General features: G+C 31.8%; 1 protein-coding gene and 1 long non-coding RNA gene across 3 annotated transcripts; one reads left to right on the plus strand and one right to left on the minus strand.

Annotated features, from left to right (window-relative positions):
* Positions 1 to 2,472: 2,472 nt before the first annotated feature.
* LOC149802596 (uncharacterized) lies at positions 2,473 to 14,727 on the minus strand. 2 transcript variants are annotated; one of them, XM_089951874.1, is made up of 3 exons: positions 14,310 to 14,727; positions 6,612 to 6,784; positions 2,473 to 3,628 (listed from the first exon to the last, which is right to left on the minus strand). In XM_089951874.1, exons 1-3 carry the CDS (start codon positions 14,590 to 14,592, stop codon positions 2,987 to 2,989), a joined length of 1,098 nt encoding a protein of 365 aa, XP_089808000.1. In that variant the 5' UTR covers positions 14,593 to 14,727; the 3' UTR covers positions 2,473 to 2,986. The 2 variants fall into 2 exon arrangements, with proteins under 2 accessions (XP_089808000.1, XP_089807999.1); XM_089951873.1 differs by having other exon boundaries at positions 6,606 to 6,784.
* A 118-nt stretch (positions 14,728 to 14,845) lies between these two features.
* Positions 14,846 to 25,232, plus strand: LOC149802597 (uncharacterized). The gene is made up of 2 exons (XR_016420068.1): positions 14,846 to 14,979; positions 23,592 to 25,232. It is a non-coding gene; the product is annotated as an uncharacterized LOC149802597 (long non-coding RNA).
* The last annotated feature ends 1,207 nt before the right edge of the window (positions 25,233 to 26,439 follow it).

The following is a 26,439-nucleotide window of genomic DNA, read 5'->3' on the forward strand; positions in this document are numbered from 1 at the left end:
ATTGCCACTGAGTATCTTTCTGTAGCAAAGTTTAGTCATAGCAGCAAGCAATCATTAACTTTGTGTTATGTTTGAAAGTTCATTTGTAGATAGATAGATAGATAGATAGATAGATAGATAGATAGATAGATAGATAGATAGATAGATAGATAGATAGATAGATAGATAGATAGATGGATGGATGGATGGATGGATGGATGGATGGATGGATGGATGGATGGATGGATAGATAGATAGATAGATAGATAGATAGATAGATAGATAATGAAATATTTTATATATAGCTAATTAAATTAAAAGAGAGAATGGGATGAAAAGATAAAATATTAAGAATGAATTAATGAGATAAAAAGGCCGTTCTGTATAATACATTCCAATTGCGCTATCGAAAAACTTGCATCTGCACAAAATAATAAGCCTAAGACAGAGCATTGCCGACTCTGTAGCAAGTATTGCTGTGTGGACAATTAGGTAAAATTCTGAGCTTACTCTGACATTTTGCTTTAAACGTAAAGGCCCTTTTATGTAACTGCCGATGTGGGAAATGTGGAAAGCCTCTTGTATATACTTGCCAATGTGTCAAGTGTGGAAAGTCCCTTTTATATACTTGCCAATGTGTCGAGTGTGGAAAGCCTATTGTATATACTTGCCAATGTGTCATGTGTGGAAAGTCCCTTTTATATACTTGCCAATGTGTCAAATGTGGAAAGTCTCTTTTATATACTTCACGACGTGTAAAGTATGAAAAGTCCCTTTTATATACTTGCCGATGTGTCGAGTGTGGAAAGTCCCTTTTATATATTTGCCGATGTGTCAAGTGTGGAAAGTCCCTTTTATATACTTGACGATGTGTCAAATGTGGAAAGTCCTTTTGATATAACTGCCGATGTGTCGAGTGTGGAAAGTCTCTTTTATATACTTGACGATGTGTCAAATGTGGAAAGTCTCTTTTATATACTTCACGACGTGTAAAGTATGAAAAGTCCCTTTTATATACTTGCCAATGTGTCGAGTGTGGAAAGTCCCTCTTATATATTTGCGATGTGTCAAGTATGGAAAGTCCTTTTTATATAATTGCCGATGTGTCATGTGTGTACATTTAAGAAAATTCAGAGCCATATGTTTCCTTGAAAGATTTATTAATAATGCATGTAAATAGGAAAACTCCATCAGTCCAGTATCAACACGGTTTGCATTTTGCACAAAAGGTGAGGAATTAATTGTTATATTAACACGATTTAGAAAGCCAGAATTCCCTTACTCTGTATTTGAAAGGGAAATACAAGCACATACATAAGAGTAAAAGTAATGCTTGCATATTTTGGCCTCTAGCTTTACTCTAACACAAGTACTGATAGACAGATGCCTAATACAAAATTACTGTACATACTCTCTCAGAAGACTAGTCCAAATGCAAACAATATACATGCTGATGTGCTGGAAGATCAGCACCAGTATTGTTTGTTCTACTGATTACTCTTAGCAAACTGCATAGACCCAGATCTGCGGCGCGGTTCGCAGTTGGACTCAAGTTATAAGTGAGTATATACGGTTATGATTATTATATTTCCTTTACGATAAACTTTTTAAATCTGTAAATTGTGAATCATGACACAACACATTAACCTAAGGTCTCTAAAATCAATACCATATTGACCTAAATTAGTGGTCATTGTTTTCGATGTAAACGAAAGACAATATAAATTCATGAAACGTAAAAGAGCAATCGAGCAAAACTGATAACAACCATTCCATCCATCAAAAGGAACTGCCCAAATAATGTAGGATTATTCTTTTTTTCAATTATTTTAAATCATTTGAATTCGTACAAATAAATAAATAAATAAATATATACAGGGGAAATAACTCCAATATTTTGCACATCCGGTGAGACGTTGGAAATACTGCGAGTGTAACATACCGTGCTGAAGCTGATTGGAACAGAGCAAAAAGCTTTTTTTATTTCCATACATGCATTGTTCTTAATATTTTGCCTTAGTTTTTAACAATAACATTTTTATTTTTATTCATATGATATACATACATCAGGAGTGTTCAGCCTGGTTTTATCAGGTTGCATTTACATTATATATTGCGGCTTTAAAAAAATCGTTTTATCAAACCGACGCACTGAATGAAGTTGTACATGCCTGACATACATACATATATATATATATATATATATATATATATATATATATATATATATATATATATATATATATATATATATATATATATATATATATATATACGGTCTTTAAGTGTAAGGAGCTTTTCTTTCTCAATTCATTGGAATTTAAATACTTTGTCCGATTTGGAGATTTCGTAACATTTTTCTGAACCTGTACTCTGTACTGTCGTGGTTCATGGCTTAGATATTAAACGTGCACTTATGCACTGCAATGTTGCCACAGGGGTTCATAGTTTATCTCTAAAAACAGCTTATCCAATAATCAATAAGAAAAAATCCACAAATATTACGTTTAATGCATTTTTACTATCAAGAGACATTCATGGTCAATTTTACAAACTGTAATCATTGCCTTTAGATGAGAAATGAAACTATAACATCGTATATGCACTGTCCCGTTAAAGGTTTTGAGGTATAAGTAATAAAAATACTTGTCTTAATTTAACAATCATACTGAAAAAAATACATAAAATAGCACAGACAAAAATTAAAGCCATCTTATAAGTGGGACTGCTTTTTTATTCGAAGGCTTAATGACAGCCGTAGTCTTTCAACTTGCCACGATGGTGATAGTTTATGAAAGGTTAGTCACTCAATGTAAAACCACTGAACGATTATTCACTTAGTGTACTTGACATGAGACACATAAACCCTGAGAGGGTCAGATTTTATAGGAAATATAATAGCTTCCCAATTATATCATGTTGCAGTGATGTGGCTGACAAGTAAGAAATGACACCTCCACTTATAACAAATATGAAAACTTTGCCAGAAACATCAACTTCTGTCTCGTTATACAACATGGAGCAGTGTCTCTGTGCATAGAGAATCACTGAGACTGTCACCGCTAGTGAGAGGCATTAGATGATCAAGTGACTCATTATTGTCACCCATCGATGCCTCTGTTTGTACCTCAAAGCCGATTGGTTGGGTTAGTGGATGCAAGGGTCCCAGTCCATGTCCAGGTGAATTCACAGATTTGCTTGCTTGAACTCGGGGATACTTTGAGTTTGGTCTTCTTCCCCGTGGTATTTTAGGTTCTTCCAGCAAACTATCAATGCTGAAAGGGCATTTCTTTTTTACTTCTCCTGGATGTTTGTTTTCTGTGTTCTTTTTCGAAGCACTTTCATTACTCTCGTCTGTTACTATATTACTGGAGTCCGAAGAATTACCAGAATTTGAGGTAGTGTCTTTTGTATCATTAAAAGGTTTTCCACTAAGAAATGACTTTTTCTTTTCATCTAGTTTGCGCAAACGTTCCTCTTGCTTCTTTCGCTTCTTTTCTAATTTCTCTCGTTCCCTCTTCTCCACTTCTTCTGGCGGTAAGGGATCGCCACTGCAAGTATGTGGATGGGCGTTATGAGCAGGTCGACCGGGTCCCTTTCTTGTGTGTTCTTTTTTCCGCCACTTAGCTCTTCTATTCTGGAACCAAACCTACAATGGAATAAGGTGAGAATTATGATAACAAATTATCTAGTTCGTACTGATGATCTGAAAACTTAGCCGTACAGGAAAGAGAACTATTTTCTTTCTTTGTAGAACAAAAAGGATGCATTGTAAGCAAAATAATTCTGTAGAAGGGTTGAATGTTGAAAGTAAAACAAAGATGATGCTCTTATGTTAACATGTTATTAAAACAAATACTGCTACATCACGTGGGGCCCCGAGTGGCCGAGTGGTCTAAAGCGCTCTCCGTTACGGATCACTGCCATCTCACCTCTGTCTGCGTGGGTTCGAGTCCAGGATTCGGCCAATGTGGGTATGTGAGAAAGCTTGCCAGTAGCTTCTCGTGGGTCGGTGGTTCTTCCCGGGGTTTTCCCGGGTTCTTCCTCCACCATTAATACTGGCCGCCATACATAGCCTATCGTGTGCTGAAAAATGGCGTTAAACCCCACAACAACAACAACAACAAAAAGCTACATCACGTATTAATATAAAAAATCGTACCGTATGTACTCGCCTATAAATCGAGTCAAACTGCAAAGAAAAAAGTCCTGATCTGCAATAGCATAATGCGCCTGCATATGCGGATCTATTTTTTTGGTACTGTTTAATCCTTTCAAACTGCACAGACCCACTTTGTCAGGGTGGAAATTTATTTTACACTCGTAACTTTTTTTTCATTTTAGTGATGCCAGGACTGAGGAAAATTTTTAAACAAACTAAAATATTATTTAAAGCTAAGAAATAAACACTTTCTTTTTTATTTATTTTAAAATAATTTCTGCATTGGTATTGGCATACCACTGAACATGCTTGGGTGTTTGGGGTTGAGGGATATTAGTGGGGTATATAATTAAACAACTGAATGCCAATAATTGGTTTTAAAAATATTACAATTGAATTTCCTTAAAAAAGAAAAGTGTACATCTCTATTTGTATATCTATCTTAAGCACAGCATTAAGAAAGTGTTGTTTTTTTAAAATAAGAACTGCTTTTCAAAGAAAAAGTTAAAATTTCATCAAACTTATTTCATGTTACACTCTTATGCGCTGACATTTATCCAAATTTGCACGCAAATAATTTTCTCTATTTTTCAAGTCTGTTCACTTTAATATTATCTGGAAAGAAACATTCAATTTTGTATACAAAATATCAATCCTCTCTATGACAGTATCAGTTTTTAGGAATTTTATTTAATGCCTGTGGGAGAATTTAACTTCCCTTAACATTTTATAATTAAACATCTAGAAAAGTTCTTAAATAATTTTCATTTTCATTTTCAATGTTAATTTTGCCTAAATTTCTTTACTATACACATTTTCACACCTCAGTGTCACTTTAAGCACCGAGTTCATTTCTTTATGCTTGCGAAGTCGGGATATGCTCTTTGGGATTGTCGTTATCCCTTGCACTGCTAGGGTTATGTATGAGGTGTGAGATCTACGTGTTGCTTGGACAGGTTTACCTGTACGATCAAGCGATACATCATTGGCCTTCTTTGCCGCGAACCATAGTCCTAGTTATTGTATGAGCTATTACAGACAGCTTGCTTGGATGTTAACATAAAAGCTATTATAATTTACTAGGCATGCGCTCTTAATGTGCTTCTTACATTAACTCGTGGATGCCGTTTTTTCTTTTCTAATTTCACCCATAATTCTAAACTGATTTACTTGAAATTATAGACAATTACCTGATATTGTGGAAAAAATGTACAATAATATAATATCAAACAGATGATCCCTTTGGGCAAAAATATGGCCATAAAAAATTCAGTCATTGATGAAAGGGTCAAAACGTTAATAATGCAAAATATCTCCATTGACTGAGTACTTGTATTTAGCTAAGTTTTGTGAACTACTAATTGTATGTTCCAAGTATATATTTGAAATATATCAATTGGTAATTTGCAATCACGATATGACACAAAATGTAACGATCCCTTACCACCTGTTCCTTAATGACAGAAAATAAACATTTGTACTCTATCTTGGTTTTTTTTCCTGAAGTTTGCTCATTACATTAAAGATAGAAACAATTTTCGAATAAAACTGTACAAATATAATCTGATGTAATCATTTCCATGATCGTTATCGTTCTCTTTATTGTTGTTATTATTAGAGAGAGAAAGGGAGTGAAGACAGATGGAGGGAGAGGGGAATACAATATTTTTAATCATTTGAAACATATCAGAAGATATTATTATTATTATTATTATTATTATTATTATTGAATAATGTGCACATCTTTTTAAGTCAATATTATATATATATATATATATATATATATATATATATATATATATATATATATATATATATATATATATATATATATATATATATATATATATATAGGAGAGAGGAGACTGACCAACGGACGGAAAGGTTATGAGTATGAAATATTTAAATTATTTGAAAACTATCAGAAGATATAGTTTCAAATAATTTTTTAAATAGTTTTGTCATCTAAAACATTATTAATCCCCTGCAGTATATTTATTTCATCCATCTGTATGAATTTTCTCTTTTAACCAAAAACTTTAGACTACATCAATAGCCCCTCGTTATTTGAACGGTGCCGGTATTTTTTATTCATGTTAATTTTATAAAAGTTTCCAAGACAAAATGGATCCATACAAAATAACATATCAAAGTTATACATTTTTACAAGTACCATGATACCACCATTTTCTAAAACAAAAATTACAGGGGATTTCCGATTTCTTGGACAAGGAGTGTGAGCTGGAGCATCGTACTAAATATATGTCGACAAAGAGAGATCTGTAATTACTTTGTTTTTTCCCTCCATCCGCCCTTCCTTATATATTTACATACTTATTGACTTACTTATTAAACTGATTCCTAGGATATATATATATATATATATATATATATATATATATATATATATATATATATATATATATATATATATATATATATATATATATATATAAGCACCCACCTGTACCCTAGATTCCACGAGGTCCAGTCTCATGGCTAGAGCTTCCCTCATGAAGACGTCCGGGTAATGGCTATCTTGGAACGCCCTCTCTAACTCTTCAAGCTGCCATCCAGTGAAATTGGTCCGAGTCCGGCGTCTTTTGCTGCTTCCTGCACTTTCTCCATCTTCATCATGGGGTTCTATGAGCAGATAATCATACAAGTACAACTGGAACTTATCCATAGTCAAATAGAATTTAAGATAACTACACCGAAATAGCATCAGAAAAAAGAACGTATTGATTATCTACTAAACACTTGTATCTTTACGACTAGTCATCAAAACAATTATAATTCGAATTTATATAATCTCATGCTATTCCATCGATGTAGATGTAACAAAACAAAGAAAGATCCTAAGTTACTGAAAAGATTTAGTGACATCAATTGATCTGCTAAGGAATATATTAAATTGATTCATAAATTGGTCTCCTTGTGACATATAAGTAAATGTACTGTATATATTTGTAGACGTCATATTAAAGATGTGGGCATGATCATTTTTACAAAACTCAAAAAATGTCGCTACCACATAATGGACACTTAAAGTTTTTATGTCTAAGATATTTTCGTTAATTTAGAAGAAGAAAAGAAGTTTTCTATTTCTGGTGAAGGGTCAGAAATGTGGTTTATCATTTATCATGTGTTATCTATTAAGTAACTCATTACATAATCGTAATAAATTGCTACTGCAAAGGAGGGATTATTCGAGACTCCTTTGGCATTGCGGATAAAACTGTTACACATTGCTAGTTTTCCCAAAAATAAAACATGTCAAGTTTATCTTTGCTGATTTGAAGACACAGTATAGAATGGTGGTTGGTTTCGGTGTTCCTGAAAAGTAGCAGAGCGTGTTAAGCTGAGTTAATTTGTTACAATAAGGTGGATAAGTTGCACAATGTGCGTTCACAAATGTTCAATTTTAGCTCCAGTTTATTTACTGATGCTTCCTGATATTTTATTTGAACTTAAGGAAAAATGCCAACGTGATTTTTTTAAAAAAGAATATAATATTCCATATATGTATGGAAAAATTTACGTATATGGTCTCATTTTGTCCATTACAAAATTAATGTTTTCTTTCTTCCATTTAAATTTAAATTAGTCTTTTGTGTCGTTTCTTCTTCTTCTTCTTCTTCTTCTTTGTTGTGCATCCCACACTTACAGAAAATGGGCTTATTTAATACATGTTCTACATTATACAAGAAGTACATTACTGTCTATCACGTTTATATTTATATCCCTTACATTATACAAGAAGTACATTGCTGTCTATGACATGTTTATATTTATATCCCTTACATTATACAAGAAGTACATTGCTGTCTATGACATGTTTATATTTATATCCCTTACATTATACCAGAAGTACATTGCTGTCTATCACACGTTTATATTTATATCCCTTACATTATACCAGAAGTACATTGTTGTCTATCACATGTTTATATTTATATCCCTTACATTATACTAGAAGTACATTGCTGTCTATCACATGTTTATATTTATATCCCTTACATTATACCAGAAGTACATTACTGTCTATCACGTTTATATTTATATCCCTTACATTATACCAGAAGTACATTGCTGTCTATCACATGTTTATATTTATATCCCTTACATTATACCAGAAGTACATTGCTGTTTATCACATGTTTATATTTATATCCCTTACATTATACTAGAAGTACATTGCTGTCTATCACATGTTTATATTTATATCCCTTACATTATACCAGAACTACATTGCTGTTTATCACATGTTTATATTTATATCCCTTACATTATACTAGAAGTACATTGCTGTCTATCACATGTTTATATTTATATCCTTTACATTATACCAGAAGTACATTGCTATCACATGTTTATATTTATATCCCTTACATTATACCAGAAGTACATTACTGTCTATCACGTTTATATTTATAACCCTTACATTATACCAGAAGTACATTACTGTCTATCACGTTTATATTTATATCCCTTACATTATACTAGAAGTACATTGCTGTCTATCACATGTTTATATTTATATCCCTTACATTATACTAGAAGTACATTGCTGTCTATCACATGTTTATATTTATATGCCTTACATTATACCAGAAGTACATTGCTGTCTATCACATGTTTATATTTATATCCCTTACATTATACTAGAAGTACATTGCTGTCTATCACATGTTTATATTTATATCCCTTACATTATACAAGTATATTGCTGTCTATACCATGTTTATATTTATATCCCTTACATTATACCAGAAGTACATTGCTGTCTATCATGTTTATATTTATATCCCTTACATTATACTAGAAGTACATTGCTGTCTATCACATGTTTATATTTATATCCCTTACATTATACCAAAAGTACACCGCTGTCTATCACGTTTATATTTATATCCTTTACATTATACCAGAAGTATATTGCTATTTATCACATGTTTATATTTATATCCCTTACATTATACTAGAAGTACATTGCTGTCTATCACATGTTTATATTTATATCCCTTACATTATATAAGAAGTACATTACTGTCTATCACGTTTATATTTATATTCCTTACGTTATACCAGAAGTACATTGCTGTCTATCACATGTTTATATTTATATCCTTACATTATACCAGTATATTGCACCGTATCACATGATTCTATTTTTCAGCGTTTTCATATGGAACGACTACTGACCGGCGATCATTTCTCTTTTCTTTTGTAATTTTCGTTCATCATTACGGTCAGTACTTTATAAATATATACAGAAGAATTTGTATCGTTATTTTTGCTCAGAAATTTCCCTAAATCTAAAAGCGCTATACGCGGTATTCAACAAAATAAAACTAGTTTTAAAAAAGGCTTCCTTCTAAAAAGAAATTTTAATGTTATTATATTATTTGAAGTGTACATTCTTCTTGGCAAAATAAACAGTTCTGATATGTGTGAGCATCCAGACAGTCGTACCCCTTGTTATTATAACCCAACGATTGCCAGGATTCATCACAACTAGTCTCCATAATCAATGGTAAAGTGGTTATTCGATATTTTTATAAATTATTTTATCAGTAATCAATATTGAAGGGCACTAACATACGTGAAACAACTATTTATAAAATTCACGGTCACATCATGGTATCATATGATATGACATGGTATGATACGAGATTATACTATACAATACGGTATGATTTTATATGTAACGTATTCTGTATATTCTACTGTATGATAATTATTATAAATGTATCTATTGTACTCAGATAAACAAATTTAGCAAGCATAAATAAATAAATAAACATTTAAATGCAGTCATTCAGTATAGAAATAATTTCAGGCATACCTTAGAAGACAATAGGTCTGATTGCTGATCAAAATGGATTTATTATTATTATTATTATTATTATTATTATTATTATTATTATTATTATTATTATTATTAAATGTCCAAATTAGTAAGTAAGAATCCAGCGTCAAGATAAAGCTGACCTGCACAATTTGAAAATGTGTGTCATACATGCCACTTTGAAAGATATTTAAGAAAATCTTCATAAAATCTCAATTTCATCTCGATTATTAATCCTTTTGCACCTTTTTTATATATAATATATGCAGCTTATGTGTTAATTAATTTGAAATTTTCCAGCTAGAGATAAAAATTCTTCGAAAAATGAAAAGCAAAATGTCAGTATCATAAGGAAACTTGATATAATCGCAGAAATGATGCACTCAATCTCTGCACATTTAAATACAGGTTATTTTACTTTCAATAATCGCACATACACACCCCATATATATATATATGAATGACCAGGCGTTCTTCATATCTGGTGTCCTCTAAAACAGATTCCATTATACCTTTATATAATTTCTTTCCTGTCTCTTTGTTCGGACTCACTCTCCTCTAGTGAGATTAAGTTACAAGTAGTAGTAGTAGTAGTAGTAGTAGTAGTAGTACTAGTAGTAGTAGTAGTAGTAGTAGTAGTAGTAGTACTAGTAGTAGTAGTAGTAGTACTAGTAGTAGTAGTACTAGTAGTAGTAGTAGTAGTAGTAGTAGTACTAGTAGTAGTAGTAGTAGTAGTACTAGTAGTAGTAGTAGTAGTAGTACTAGTAGTAGTAGTAGTAGTAGTAGTAGCAGAAGAAGACGAAGAAGAAATGGTAGTTCTCCACCATATTTCGTTGTAATGTAAATACATTCATATTTTTGCTTTTCAAAGTAGAAATTATATCATGGATGTAATTATATAAGCGAAAATTAACAGCGCCCTATGAATGATCTTCTCGCGATACATACATACACACATACATACATACATACATACATACATACATACATACATACATACATACATACATACATACACACAATACATACATGCATACATACATACAAGCTCATGATTTGTAATTAACCAGGTCTCCATAATGTGTCCCTTTGAAAGAAGGCACAGACGACACCATAGTATGGTGATAACAAGACAGACTGCGATTTTGAGCAGAGCTAGGCATTGGGGACTGTTAAAGTTCTGCAATAACTAAGAATAAAGTCATATGTGACACTCATTTAAGTTGTCCAATCAACATTCTTCATTACTATTCTGTTCAACGTATGAATTCCAACGGTCCTTTAATTTTCTGGGGCTTATTCTTATCATTTTTAACCTGTTGGTACTATATTTTAATATGGTGTCTGCAATTATCTTTTAATATAACAATTTTTTTTTATAGCAGAACATTTAGTTGTTTTTTTTTCGAGCTCCAATTTTATTTAATTATATACTTTATTTTTTTTCAAGCTGAATTGCATAGTGTTCAAAGTATGCACTCAACCATGGAGAATATCACTTGCAGTATTCGATCAGAATCGTGTGTTGTAAATGAAATTAAACAAATCTGGTTCCTTACTTTTAAATCATTCATATGTGTTAGAAAATTTTGAAGTTTTACATGGTTGAAGTTTGAGCTGTTTAAAATGAAGCTTTAAACTTATCCCGCTGCTTATCTTCATCAGAAATGCATAAATTTTTTTATCCCTTATATTGTCATTGGGAATCTCTCACACAGCAAAATTAGAAATTCATGTGCACTAATAGGTAATATTCCGCATAATGCATGGAGAACAGCGTACTGGTGAAAACTTACAACGTAACACTCATCGCATGTCTCACGGACAAGTTTTGAAAACGAAACCAAATTAATGATCATTATATATATATATATATATATATATATATATATATATATATATATATATATATATATATATATATATATATATATATATGAGTGTGTGTGTGTGTGAATATGCAATAAGCATTTAACTCCTGTTTTATTGTAAGTATGGAGTCCAAATGTATAGGAACCATGGTTTGAAAAAGTGAAAAATGCATTTCATAAGATCTCATCAACGACTTTTTGAAAAAATTCTAACACAACTTTCATAAAATCAAAATTATACATGTATTACTAAAGAAGTAAACATGCCACATGAAAATTCAACAAATTATATTTAAAAAAATATTAGTCTGGAAAAACATACAACCGAGAATAGATTTAAAATGTTGTATAATTGAGAATACTAAATAATTATTTACTCACCTCTTTATATTATTCTTGTCATGCATTCTAGATTTAATTTTTAATCGGATTTCTCTTTAATGATCTCATGATAATCCGTTTAATAAATTTTATGTTCTCCTCATTTTGTGCTAAAATTAAGAGAAATCATCTTCATCATCACTATCAACATTATCATGTGACTGTGATACTGATGATACTCATAAATGACACAGCATTGTTATCATGCTTCTGTGAAACTGATATTCATAAAATGATATCATCGCTATCATGTATGTGTGACAGTGACATTCATAAAATGATATCATCGCTATCATGTATGTGTGACAGTGACATTCATAAAATGATATCATCGCTATCATGTATGTGTGACAGTGACATTCATAAAATGATATCATCGCTATCATGTATGTGTGACAGTGACATTCATAAAATGATATCATCGCTATCATGTATGTGTGACAGTGACATTCATAAAATGATAAACACATAACATTTGGAACAAATAGTACAAATCCATTTCTTAGAGTGCAATTTATATCTGAAGACCATGCAACAAGATTTATCTTGGAATAATTGCTTTGGGGTAGGGGTGGGATGAGGTTGTCTTCTAGCAAAACTTGATTTTCTTAATAGTGTAAATTGATCTGAAAATAAATCAAAACCTAGCTAATCATGAAGGACACGTCAATGCTACCATTATATTACGTACAACAACCAATCATATGATTTAAAAGTAAACTGTAAATTTTTATATTGTGATTTTAAATGTACATTTTAACTTCTAATTTTTATATTGTAATCGGTTTATGGGCTTGTGTTTCGAGCAATTCTGCATATTTATATAAGGGATGTCATTCTTGAAAATAAGAAATGTCCAGTGTCCACAATGATTTTGTTGAAATGAACAACAGCTTACGTAACATATACTCTGAATATCACAGAAAAGAACTAAAATACATTAAAATTAAGCACTTATTCTGAATTATTTATATTTCCCATTATGAAGGAAGATAAATTGCTAATTTTTATTTATTGAACATTGCGTATGATATAAATAATTATTCTCTAGCAATTTGAAAATAATTAAAGAAAACGAGATAGATTTATTAGTTTTCGTCCCAGAAAGTAATCAACCTTAAACGTACATTGTAGATAACTATTTAATTATCCTAAATACTAGGGTCAAATATTTAATAATTCTGCGCTTAAACAGTCTTCAAGGTAAACATTATCAATGAACAACTTTGTTATTGTATCATGACATTCTCAAGATCTTAAATTTTCTTTTCTGGTCATGTCGTTGTCAAAGTTATACATGCCCTTTCATTGCATATGACAGTGATTTAATTCAAAATAATTTCCGGACGACATGAATCATAACGTCTAATTTCAGCCATTAAAATACTGACCTGAAATCGAATACCTTACGTGGACATAAAATAGAATAATCCAGGGATTATAAATGTTGATAAATTGGCAGAAAATAATTTAATGATTCCAGATTCAAAAGACTCGAAAGTTCAATCGATCCATTAATTTTATTTTAAAGTAAAACCCTTCATATAGCATAACACAGATACAATTTTGTGTCGCAATTGCGTGGAACAGAGAATATTTTGTTGAAAAGAGGACAATTTTACTAAATTTACCGTATACAAATTGCGAATTTGGACATTTGAGTTTTCAGACTCAAGCTGCATCTTAACGAATACTTCGAACACATGTCTGACCGTAGACTAGAAACAGTCGTTTGTATCCCAAGCCCGTGTCAGCGTGATAATTTCTTACGAAGACACGTGGCCGTCATAGAGATATTAAAAAAACATGGCGAAGAAATATAAAGAACCAATTCAAGAAGAGTTACGAAAATGTTCTACTTGTTTGTGCCAAAACGAAACTGACTATTAAGTGAAACATTAATCGCCTAGCTTGTGCCAAATACACGATCTTTTATGCAGAAGCATCGAATTAGATTAGAACATCTTTACACTTGATGCCCACACCGAGAGTTGAACACGAAAATTACAACTTAGACTGTTCCGCTGATAGAGGCAAAGCCTGATCAAAGGCTGTGATTACATACCTTGTGATCTGGTAACCTGGGACGAGTTTCCATTATGTTGTGTTGTTTGGTCTTTTGACGATGGGCTTGAAGCACATCTTGATGTATGAAAAATGTCCGGTGCGTATTCCAAAGCGTTTCCTACTGAAGTAAAACATCCGTTGGTAAACTGAGACGTTTTAGGAAAACCAAGTGAGGCAATTGCATAAGGATCCAAAAAGTGAGAATATCCAGAGAACGGATGAACAACACGAAATCCGTACCCATAACGGGACTGTTGAAGCAGCCCTAAAGGCCCGTTCATGATTGTATTATTCCTTCATAAGTATCCAGAGAAATAGTAAGTATTAATTTTGATCACTAGCTGTGCCGGTAGTATTATTGAGTAGCCAGATTTGTCACTCCTTACACGACTGTCAATGCTGACGGCTTAGATTATGAGGACGCCCCTGCGACCAATCATAACGCTCATCGCGCCTTGAGAGAAAGTCATCAAACATGACGGCGAACCCGACTTTGATGCTACCAAGGAAACCAAGAATAGAAAGGGGGCTGAGCTTCTTCAATCACAACGATTGGATTAAGATGCAGAGAGAGACGCAGGGGATGATTGATAAATGTGACAGTAATGGCGGGATTATATTGCTGCCTCAGGCCAAAAGCAGAAAATGATAATTTAAATTCCATAGAGGTAAGTGATAGAAGTAAAACTTTTCAAATAGCAATTTTCGCTCGATTAAATTACATCTTGTCCTATGTAATTAACAGCATTAGTCAAACTCTCCGTAGAAGAGGATACCGCCAATTTACTCGAAGTGCAAACACTATCGTTCATTATAGGGTACTTATCATAAATACACGTTGCTGAATCTTACCCTGCTGTTGCAGGACAGGTTATCCACAATAAAAGCTTATGATAAAAATATTTATATATCATGCGAATACAAATAAAGCAAATTTGAAACTGCCTCGTCATAATTTGTAAGGTAGATAGTATTTATGAGAGTATATAACTTATTTATTTCCTTGCTTGGCAGTTGAAAGCATAAATAACACATCCGTAAACAAACTAATATTTTAGAAGAAATGCAAATTCAGCTAGCTATTTCTTTTCACTGAATTCGAGAAAGAATTGAAAATATGAAATGTATGTTGGAAAATATGATATTACGTACTAATGTTTCTCCAGTTATAATGGAGATAGCATGAATTATGTTCTCATCCTTTTTACTTTGAAATCCATAATATCAACTCTGTAATGTGTTATTGTGAATGTACTTACAAAAAATAATTTAAATGTAGAGATGTAGTTTTAGTCGCGATAATGAATTGCTCATTAACTTCTACACTTGCGATGACATCTGTAAAAATAAATGTTCAGTTTTGATAAAAATGAAGAAAACACGGTTATTAAAATAGCACAACTCATATGAAGAAATATATATAATTTGCATTTCCATACCCTAAAAGAAATATGTTGACAAAAACTGTAAATTGTACAATATCAGATTTTCGAATCGAAAATAAAGAAAAAGGAGCAACGTGAAAAATACAAATAGAATGAAGGAACCAATTGAATTTTATTTCAGTTTTAAGATTTAAAAAAGTTAGCTCATTATTGGCTAATCACGTTTATGAAATATTTTATGCTCGCTTGATGTAAAATTTTACTTTATTATAAATCATTTGCATAATAATAATAATAATAATAGTAATAATAATTCAATCTACAATGAAATGAATCATTACATCGCAAGATGTTATTTTTAATACATGATGGGTTCTGTTTCTCATCTACTAAGAAGATTTTCGTAGTATTGTTTTGTATCTTGAGGTCGATAAGTAATTGACTCAGCTATGTTTACCAATAGTCTTCCACTTCCTATGCATTTAGTCATTGAATGTCATTAACTTGAAACTCAACTCTAAACAATACATCAATACAAACATATTGATCTGTCATCTTGGAGAATATCATTACAATTGATTGAATATTATCCAATCAGTCAAGTAGGTTAGACAAAAGGTGTGTAGCAATTCAAAATTTATATACATTAGCCTTGTAAAGATATTGGAGAATTCATTGGCTGAATTAATTAGCTAATAAATAATGAACATCCTTTATATGGAATACATTTATTTGTATTATGCTTTTTAACTCCATATTTGTAAGTCTATATTGTAATAAACTAACTCAAAGCTACACTTTTCACATATATGAATACATATACATACACACACATATGTGTGTGCGGGGTGTGTGTGCTTGTGTCTGTGTGTGCATGCACCAGTTATTTTGCTGCATTCTCCATATTAAACACAAATATCAGTAAATAGATCGGTCTTTTAAACGTTGTTTATTTAAAAAGATAGATCTATTATAATGTTATCTCTATTTGCCATAAAGAATACATCACAATCACCTACAGGTTAGCTGTTAGAAATTTGTCGGTGGCTAGTTATCATTACTAACTCAGAAAGGTGATTAATCTACCTTTTTGTGATTTGTAAATATAATTTTATAAATAGTGTGACAAATTTCGTCAGAATACCTGTTTATGTATAGTTTCCGAACGAATTTTTTTGGTGGAATAGATTTCGAACACTTCTCTTTAAAAAAATGATACAAAATATTCATTACTATATTTTAATATATGAACATACATTCAGAAAGAAAAAGCTCTTTTTGGGAACATACATTTTTGTTTTCAGAAGCAGATTCGACTTTTCACGTAAAATTAAAGATTTCAAAACGGAAAACACGATAAGTGGCGACCATTGTGTTATTGTAATTTTCTAAAACATTTTGTAAATATTATTTTCTAATAAATGATGTTTACTGGTTAACTTTAATTTATATCATTAGCACTGAAGACACATTTGCGTCGTGGTTCCCTGCTATACTTGCGAAAAGAGAGAACGGATGTGTCCATGGAACAAAAATACTTGAAATATTCTACCAATGTGTATGCATCGTCTATCAGCATGTCAATATAAAATCTTCATACAAAAACAAAATTCCAAATTTACTCTTTGAATAATATTATGTCTGACACTGGGAATATTTCAAAAGGATTTAATGATATATACATTTTAAATTTAAATACTGCCTGCAAAATAATGCTTACAGAGTGATAATTTTCTTCAAAATAAAACAAAGTTAGTGAATACACCGGGCTAAACAAATTGTATCTTGCAACCCACCGGTATTGTCTTAATTATAGGTTAACCTTTGAAATATTGCCTGTTGAAGTCTTGACAAATTGAACAATCAAAGAATCATTACCCGACACAGCCATCTAATTGACTCGAAATACGAATCTTGATGTGATCGATCAAAAGGGCTGAGTTGAACCAACCAAGGTCACGCTAATAAAAATGCTGCAGAGAATGACTACGAGACAATGGTGCCAATTGAGTACTGTCAAGAAAAAAGTTTTAAAGAGAGTATTTGCTGAGTACTGTCAAGAAAAACGTTAGAGAATATTTGTTCAAGTAGATGGAATTCTAGCAAGACCTAAAGTTATTTTTTACTAGTTATTTGACTGCTCTAAAACGATTTTTCTGACCCTTTTGGCAAATCAGTTTTTCAACGGAATAGTCTAGTGTTACAGACATAAATTGTGTCAAAGCAAATAGATTTGAAACAAAATCAATAAATACATGTAAATCTAGCTTAATATAAATTCGTTCTCTACTATGCAAACAACTTTTTTTAAAACTTCCTAATTCGAATTATTATTTTTTGATTGATTCCTTTGATGTCACGAGCGACACAAGAAATCAGAACAATGCAACCCATGCAGATTGAGACAATTTCATTTCGGTACTGTATATGAAGAAATATTTAATTTTACACTAATAGGCTACTGTGCAGATCTCTAACCATTTAATTTCGTTTCTTGTTATTGCATTTCGCGAATGTTTATTACATGTTGCAAAAGCTGCCACTCGAAAATCCCTAAATAGTCTCTTGAGTAGGATGAATAAATAGCACGTAACAAGAAAATAATATTATAAATTTATCAAATATACATAAACATACGGATATATCTGAATTCTAACAAACATACATGGACATACGGATATACGTGGATTATAGTCTCTGGAGTCACTTAAGGAAGAAGTAAGACATTTTGAACACTGGGCACCCTGACAAATATTTGATAAGGAACACTTCTCGTCTTATATATAAATTCATTCGGAAGAAACTGTTCTGTGGGAAACAGTCCGCTTATGGCAGTTACTCTTTGAATTAATAAGAGTATGTATGAATTTATATAATTAAACATTTTTATAAAAAATCGTTTCTCTCATAGTTTATATCCACTTCAACTTATTTGGAATTTTCATGCATTTTTCATGTATCATTTGAATGACTGACATTTTCGTTATTTGCTGGAAAGGAAATTATGACCAACTCAGTCTTTGATTTCTTTTTGAGAATTCTATGCTTTCTATTTGAAGGTAAAGAATTACAAAAATAGTCTAGCATACTTACATATGCTGCGAACATTTGTGTAACTTGAATTTTTCAATGCGATATTTGCTTGTACTTCCATATACCAAAGTGATTGTATTGCATTAAAATACTTAACCAGTCCTGCGGAGAATACAATCTGGAAATTAAGGAAAAACAAAATTAATGGAACATCCTTTAATGAAATCGGATTTTATAGTAAAATGATGTTTGCAGACAGAGAAGTTAAATCAATATTAAGATAAATAACGTTCTTTTATGTGGGAATATTCGACTTTATTCATGAAGTAAATGTAGGTTTTGCACATAGTTTCTTCAGAAATTGTACAGTTTTCGTTCACACCACAGACTAAATGCATAAAAATCGGTTCGATAGCAGCATTTATTCAATAGCTGAATTCTTTAATAATTCTGTAGGCATATGCTTAAGTAACATTTACTTTTCTGGGAAAATTATTATTAGCAAATTTCTGAAACAGCATTTTTATTTTGCAAGTAATTCAAATGAAAAATAAGGAAATGTTCAAAAAGATCGAAATTATTTGACGATAGCAGACCAAAATTAATTGACAATAACACAACCCGGGCATCTTAACCGAATACATACCTCTGGCAATAGATTCTATACTTTTTTATCCGATAATTTATTAAAGAAATATATTTAAATAAAAATCATAGTGTTAAAATTGATTTTAGACAGTTCTCATAGCTGCACATCACATAGTTGTATTCATAGCAGATGATCAGTAAAATCGATACTGCTGTTTTTCCAGAATTTAAAAAGAAAATGCTTCATTACATTTGTGCATTTAAAATCTCCTTATCGAAATGCCTACAATTACCACGTTTTTGCGTAGTAATAATGGTTTGATAGTAATTATGAAATTACTGTAACATATGCCAGTGTGAAGCGATTTAATTTTATATAATACTACTGGCTATAGATCGTGGTTTCAAAACCAGCTCAGACCAACTCTGGTCGGCTACCTGAGTGTTTCCTCTGCAATATATTTCCAATAATGTGTTTAAAGTGTCGATCAAATAGAAAGAAAAAAACACTGCACGTATAATGTTCTTTCTCATGATGTAATACCTTGCATTTTTTTTTATTTATTGTGAATTGGATAGCTACTTTTAACATCCTCATAAAATCAGTTGCACTTACGTTTATTTCAGAGTTGTAAATAAAGTCAACGTACATTCATTAAAAATGTAATTTTACAATTAGAGTTAAATAACGACTACCTTAATATATAATTAAATAATAAAATAATTTGTCATGATAATAAACAATCTCAGTAAAATAGATCAATACGGAGATAACTAGACATTATCATTTATAAGCCCAAATTATGTTAGGTAATTGTCCTTTGTTGTTTTTATTATTATTATTATTATTATTATTATTATTATTATTATTATTATACGTGGACATATTACACTATAACAATTACAAGCAGATGAACCCAAAACCAGTGAATTTTAGGTCATTTTAAATCAATTTGATATAATAACAATGGAAATAGCCTGACATATTTTCGGTCTTCTGTTTACAGATCCTCTCAATCTGTCCATCAGGTATTTTGAATATTTGAATATAAAGCATCTTTATTCAAAACACACGTATAGAACCTATAAGAAAATTTCGGTATCTTCCTAGGTGAAAAGGTGAAACGATTATCTATTATAAATATACTTGAGGGCCGTTGAGCTCTTCTCTAGAATGAATCCATGTTTGCTAATTCTAACAAACTCTCGCGACGATTTCCCACTTCTCCAATAACACATTTCATGTGTCAAGTTGAACAAATAATCGATTGGAGGTTAGACGTATACAAATATGAAATACTTAATTGAAATCAACTCTAATAATGGTCTGGTGTAATGATATTTAATGGCACAGTGCTTGTAGTTCTAATAATCTGGCAATATGGTGTTGGCGTGCGCAGCGACGCCAATTGCGGTAAGATTGCCTTATAGCATACAAATCATTGACAATGGAACAAAAGACTTAAACCTGAGAATGAAGAACTCCGGTAGGAACATCACTTAAAACAGGTAATTAGTAACTTCACTATTGTCTGTGGCCTCAAATAAATCGACTCTTCAGGAACGCCTTCCTCCACGCCTTTTGCCACACACAGTAGCAATGCTTAGTTTTGCCTGTTCTCCCCTTCCCCTCCCCCCCCCCCCCCCTTCCAAGCACATTTGAATATATATCAGCTAAAAGCAAACATTCCAACATACCTATGTTTGTATTTTTATTATCTACCTTTTTGACGTATCCCAATATGTATAACCGTCTGACTGCCTATATACATACATACATACATATATATATATACGTTAAGACCGTATGTGAAAATGTTTGAAGTGTCTTTAGAATTTTGAAGTCTTCGATTGTAAACGTTTTCAAAATCCAAAATATGCAGATGCTGCTCAACGAACTGAAATGAGGTTGATGAACATATTGCTAAAGTAGTGTTTGATACAATTACTTCCTCTATTCCTCAATATATTTACAAAAGACTACCTTTTAGCCAGTCCTTTCCTCTCATCCTTGGACTTTTCTTCTTCAGTAAACGAACATTCTCTTTGATCTGATAATTATAGAACCACGGTCGGATGTTGTTTACCTATTTAATATTAGCACTTCACGCCTTACTTTAATACAGAAAACCTAATAACGCCCTTATAATTCAAGTATATTTGTATCGATAATATTACAAAGCAATCATGATCTGTCTTGGAAGCCTTATATTTTCTTTCACCTGACATGTAAATGACTAGTTTTGACGTGCCAACTATTGCACGAGTACCACAGAACGTAAAATTGGCTAATGAAGTAGTTGACTTTACATTGTGCGTTGCACTTGAAAAATTTACCTTTTCAATTATTGTCTGTCAAGAATATATTAGTAATATCCGAAATTATATTTCCAAAAAGTAATATTAAATTATAAATCTTTCCGCAGTCATTATTTCTTTACTTCAAGCTTGGATGCCGATTTTCATCAGTTGTCAATGTCTTTGTATTCTGTGTTGCTACCGAAAATGAGCTCGGTAGTATCTACTATACCCTTAAATGTATTAAATAACCTATCTCTATTTTGCACCAAATATGGTAATTGCAAAATAAAATATAAAAATATCAGATGACATTGAAATTTGATACTTAAAAAGGTGATACTAGATTAAGAAAATTGACCGTCAGATTTTCTTTATTGACAAAAATTCAATCATACTCTTATGTTCACATTTAATTTTTATCATCTGAGTATACGTATCCATTTTAAAATTATGGAATGGCTAATTTAACAACTATTTTTCACAGATTTTTTCACCTTCTAAACTATAAAGAACACTCGATACTGATCTTCTAAATCTATATATAGTAAATAAAAAGTTTGGAAACGTTTCTGGCCACAAAAATCATGTAAACAAAACCTTCTATAACTGATCAGGTATAAACTATGACCTCATACAACACAGGCGTCTTTGTAACTACCAAGGAAAAAGTATAACCCTTAAAAACAGAAGAAGTCACGAGATTTTTATAAGTCGATGAATTCTAAAAAGTCAAAGACTGAAGTATATAACACTTTGCTGAGAAGGCTGAATATACAAGGTTAAGAAAGTATATAGTACGTAATAAATGCCTTGTATGTAAAAGAAAAAGAAAAAAAAGAATAGTTTCCCACAGTTAGTAACGGAAAAAGTCTATAGTAACCTTCCAACCAGTCCCACACAATATTCAGTCTTTAGGTACCTTGCAACCAGTCCGGCACATACAAATTTAGTCTCTAGGTAACACACAACCAGTCCAGCACATCAAAATTCAGTCTTGGCACCTTGCAATCAATCCGATACGTCAAAATGCAGTCTCTAGGTACCTCCTAAGGCCAAAAAATGTGTTTCCGGTCGGCCGACCGCCCCCTGTTTTTTGGTTCCAACCCCAGCACATCCCCCGGGTAAATAATAATAATAATAATAATAATAATAATAACCCATTCTAAATTGATTTGTGCATTGAACTAAGCTGGTTTTACCCAGTACTTTAAGTGCTTTGTACATTATATATAGTTATCACTATAATATATAGTGTTAAAAAAAAAACAAAAAAAAAACACCTACCCTAATCTAAAAACCAGTGCAATAGGAAACATATGTTTCGGCCTAATGCGTCACGTAGAAATTAAGTCACTGGGTACCTTCCAATCAGTCAGTCACGTAGAAATTAAGTCACTGGGTACCTTCCAATCAGTCAGTCAAGTAGAAATTAAGACACTGGATACCTTCCAATCAGTCAGTCAAGTAGAAATTAAGTCACTGGGTACGTTCCAATCAGTCAGTCAAGTAGAAATTAAGTCAATGGTTACCTTCCAATTAATCACTCACGTAGAAATTCAGCCAGTATGTACCTTCGAACAGTAAGTCGTGTAGTAACTCAATCACTAGTTACCCTCAAACGCTCTGAATTAATTTCATGTACCTTATGCTTAAAAGAAATTCGCTGCAAAATATTTATGGTCAAAATATAGTAACTACGTGTGTTACAATTTATATATTTATTAAAATGATTCCACAATTAGTTGAAATTATTATACCTACTGAAGGAATTAAAACATGAAACATTAAATTTTGCAGAAATTGAAAACAAACTTGTTCCTTTTTAAATTTTTATTGTAACAAGATATCTCGGTTGTTTTGGTTTCAGTGTTGTTTTAATATTAAGAAATCTGAATCCATTATATTGAATTGAATCTAAAATTAGATCTTGTAACAAGTGGCTTTAAACAAGATTTCATATGTTATCATTGCAGGTCAACGTGAGTTCAAGGGTATATCTTGATTTCTGAGAACGCAGAAGCTCTCGAGAAGGAGAAATCCGAAATGTGTGTCTCCACATACATACATTGTTCCTAATTAGGCTGCACGTGCTATGTTCAGTTATTGATTTATGTATAGAATATGTTCATAATAGTATTAAACGGATGTCAATGTCAAAGTTACAAAGTTTACAACTCAAGCGCTCTTCGCACACTTTGCCAAACCTGAAAAGTTTGAACGCATTGTTTTTTTTTTTTTGTTTTTTTAATGACCTTTACAATCACATTGCAATTTATCCCTAATTGTAAATCTAGTCCAAACAACATAGACTATAATCAGCCCCCCCCCCCCCTTTTATACGCCGGAAGATCAGAGTCGATGTTTTTATTATTATATTGAGTACTCCAAGCAAAACTGCATAGACTGAGATCGGCAGGCGAATTATTCGACAGCAGATGTGGCTATGTGCAGTTTATATCTGGACTCAATTTACAATATAGACAATATAAAAAAAGGGGCGCGGCACTGTCTCAACTATTCATATTGTTCAGTGGTTAAAGCGTCCACCTCGGATGCGGGAGATCGCGCGTTCGAACCCCGACCGAGTCATACCCAAGACATAAAAATGGAACTAACAGCTGCCTTGCAAGGCGTTAAGAGGTTAGTGTTAGGACTGATCAGCCTAATGTCAGGATAATGTGACTGGTTGGGACATCATGTTACATGTCTGCGGCATGATGTCCCAGTGCTAGACTTCACTATAAATCTGCCATATTGCAGACATCGTAGCGATATGACTGAAAATATTTTAAAGCTAATCTCTCATTTATGGTCAGACACTATCAACAAAGAAGCTGCATAACTTCAATAAACTGTTTATTAGAGGTAATTCTAAAGTCCTACTATTTTTATAGCGTCTGCTAATATTTCAATATTTATTATTTCTATTTAGTATCAGATGCCAATTCTGCTTTGAATAATTATCTCCCCTTTTTGCCAAATTATTGTCTTCACTCATGCAACTGAAAACAAAGGTTACTGAAGACATTTTCTCCAAGAATAACCATAAATAATTTTCCTTCCTAAAATCTGTTCATGTGGAAGGAATATAAGGTCTATGAGTCATTTCCTAAGTGTTAACCTCCAAAACAATATCATTCTGGTAATGTTTTATTTATTTTACACTTTGGTGTGGTACATGTTCATTCATTCATTCGTTCGTTCGTTCGTTCGTTCGTTCATTCGTTCATTCATTCATTCATTCATTCATTTCACTGCCTCGCTATCTCTCGACATCGGACTTACTTAACTATATATACTATATTGAACATCGGACTTACTTAACTATATATGCAATATTTGTACATCGGACTTACTTAACTATATATGCAATATTTGTACATCGGACTTACCTAACTATATATGCAATATTTGGACATCGGACTTACTTAACTATATATACTATATTTGGACATCGGACTTACTTAACTATATATACTATATTTGGACATCGGATTAGCTTTGTGTACTGATTAAAATTTGTCATCAAAGTAAATACTTCATCCGAGAAGTCAAGTGTTGAGCAAAATGTTTTGAGAAAGCAAATTGTAAAATAAAATAAATATTGTAATGTTTCCGGTTGTTTCTGACAACTGTTTTTATTTATCAATTTTCGTAAACCTTCCAATAATCATATTTAAAATAATTGACAAGAAGGGAAAATTAAATTTCCGGTCATCTCGGAAGAGGATCTGTTGGAGTCAAACACATAACAAAAGAAACATACAGAATTAAGCATATAGCGACAAATTTCAACGCTTACTATTTTTGGGTATATCGCTCACGTATTTTGCTCATAATAAACTTTGTACTGAGCCATTTGGGTCTCCTCTGACTGAATCCTTATTTTTTTCAATAACGCTGTCTACTAAAGAATGTGACCATTCCAAGAAGACTAGAACTTAGACACAGAAAATTTTCAAACCAATCAGGGCTTGTGAATCTCTTTAGATCAAAGGAATATAAATGAAGACGGCTATGAGAAAAACTATTTATCTTGTAAAAGAAACATGTAAAATAAGCATGATCTCTTTTATCGTAACATGGTCTTATTAATGGAATAAATGCTTTTATTTTATCTTAATGTTCTCTGTAGCTCCTACTCGTTGTTGCTGTCAGTGTGCACGGTTAATTGTATGTATTGTTGTGTAATCATTACCAAAGTAGAAAAACTACGTTTTTCTTATTTTCTTCTGTGTGCGTATTCAGACAATCGTTAGACAGATAAAAAATATAAATATACTTAAATTGGCAGAATCTGTATTTAACAAACCTGGAACCCTTCAATTCGGAATCGGAAATTTCTTTTTAAATTATTTAGAAGTTGAGTTGCTAACTTTCAATTGCGATCCTAAATTATATTTATCTACATAACTGCATATGAAATATCCATTTAAAATTTACACTCTTATTTATCTTTTTTAATTGATACCTCGTTATCTTGTTAAAGACTTTTTCAGACGTCAAATAGAGTTAGAATGACAATTTAAATGTACCCATGTGGTACATGCAGCTTGAGTTTATTTACCCAGAAAATAAAACGTAAATAAAGTCCACCTTTATATTGGAACATTATTAGAACGGAAAGAAAACTTAAATAAAATAGCAAATCAGACAATAAATGATAAATCAATAATGTACGGTATTATACCTGAAACTCAAACACGAAGAGAAAATGTTGAATTTCGTATGTGTTTCTGAACATCAATAATGTTCATTAAGCCAGTCTAAGATTGGGGAAAAAAGGATAGCATATTATGCGAAACGGTACAGAAAAGTTTT

This window comes from Sinohyriopsis cumingii, chromosome 3 (assembly GCF_028554795.1).
Source record: "Sinohyriopsis cumingii isolate HCF-2022 chromosome 3, ASM2855479v2, whole genome shotgun sequence".
NCBI lineage: Eukaryota > Metazoa > Mollusca > Bivalvia > Unionida > Unionidae > Sinohyriopsis > Sinohyriopsis cumingii.

Bases quoted from the DNA above. Each gene is read 5' to 3' on its own strand.
- LOC149802596 (XM_089951873.1), bottom strand. From the start codon at position 14,592: ATGAACGGGCCTTTAGGGCTGCTTCAACAGTCCCGTTATGGGTACGGA. The intron at 6,785-14,309 runs GTATGTAATCAC...ATCTGCTCATAG, and splicing joins CCAGGTTACCAGATCACAAG to AACCCCATGATGAAGATGGA. The intron at 3,629-6,605 runs GTGGGTGCTTAT...ATTCCATTGTAG, and splicing joins TCGTGGAATCTAGGGTACAG to GTTTGGTTCCAGAATAGAAG.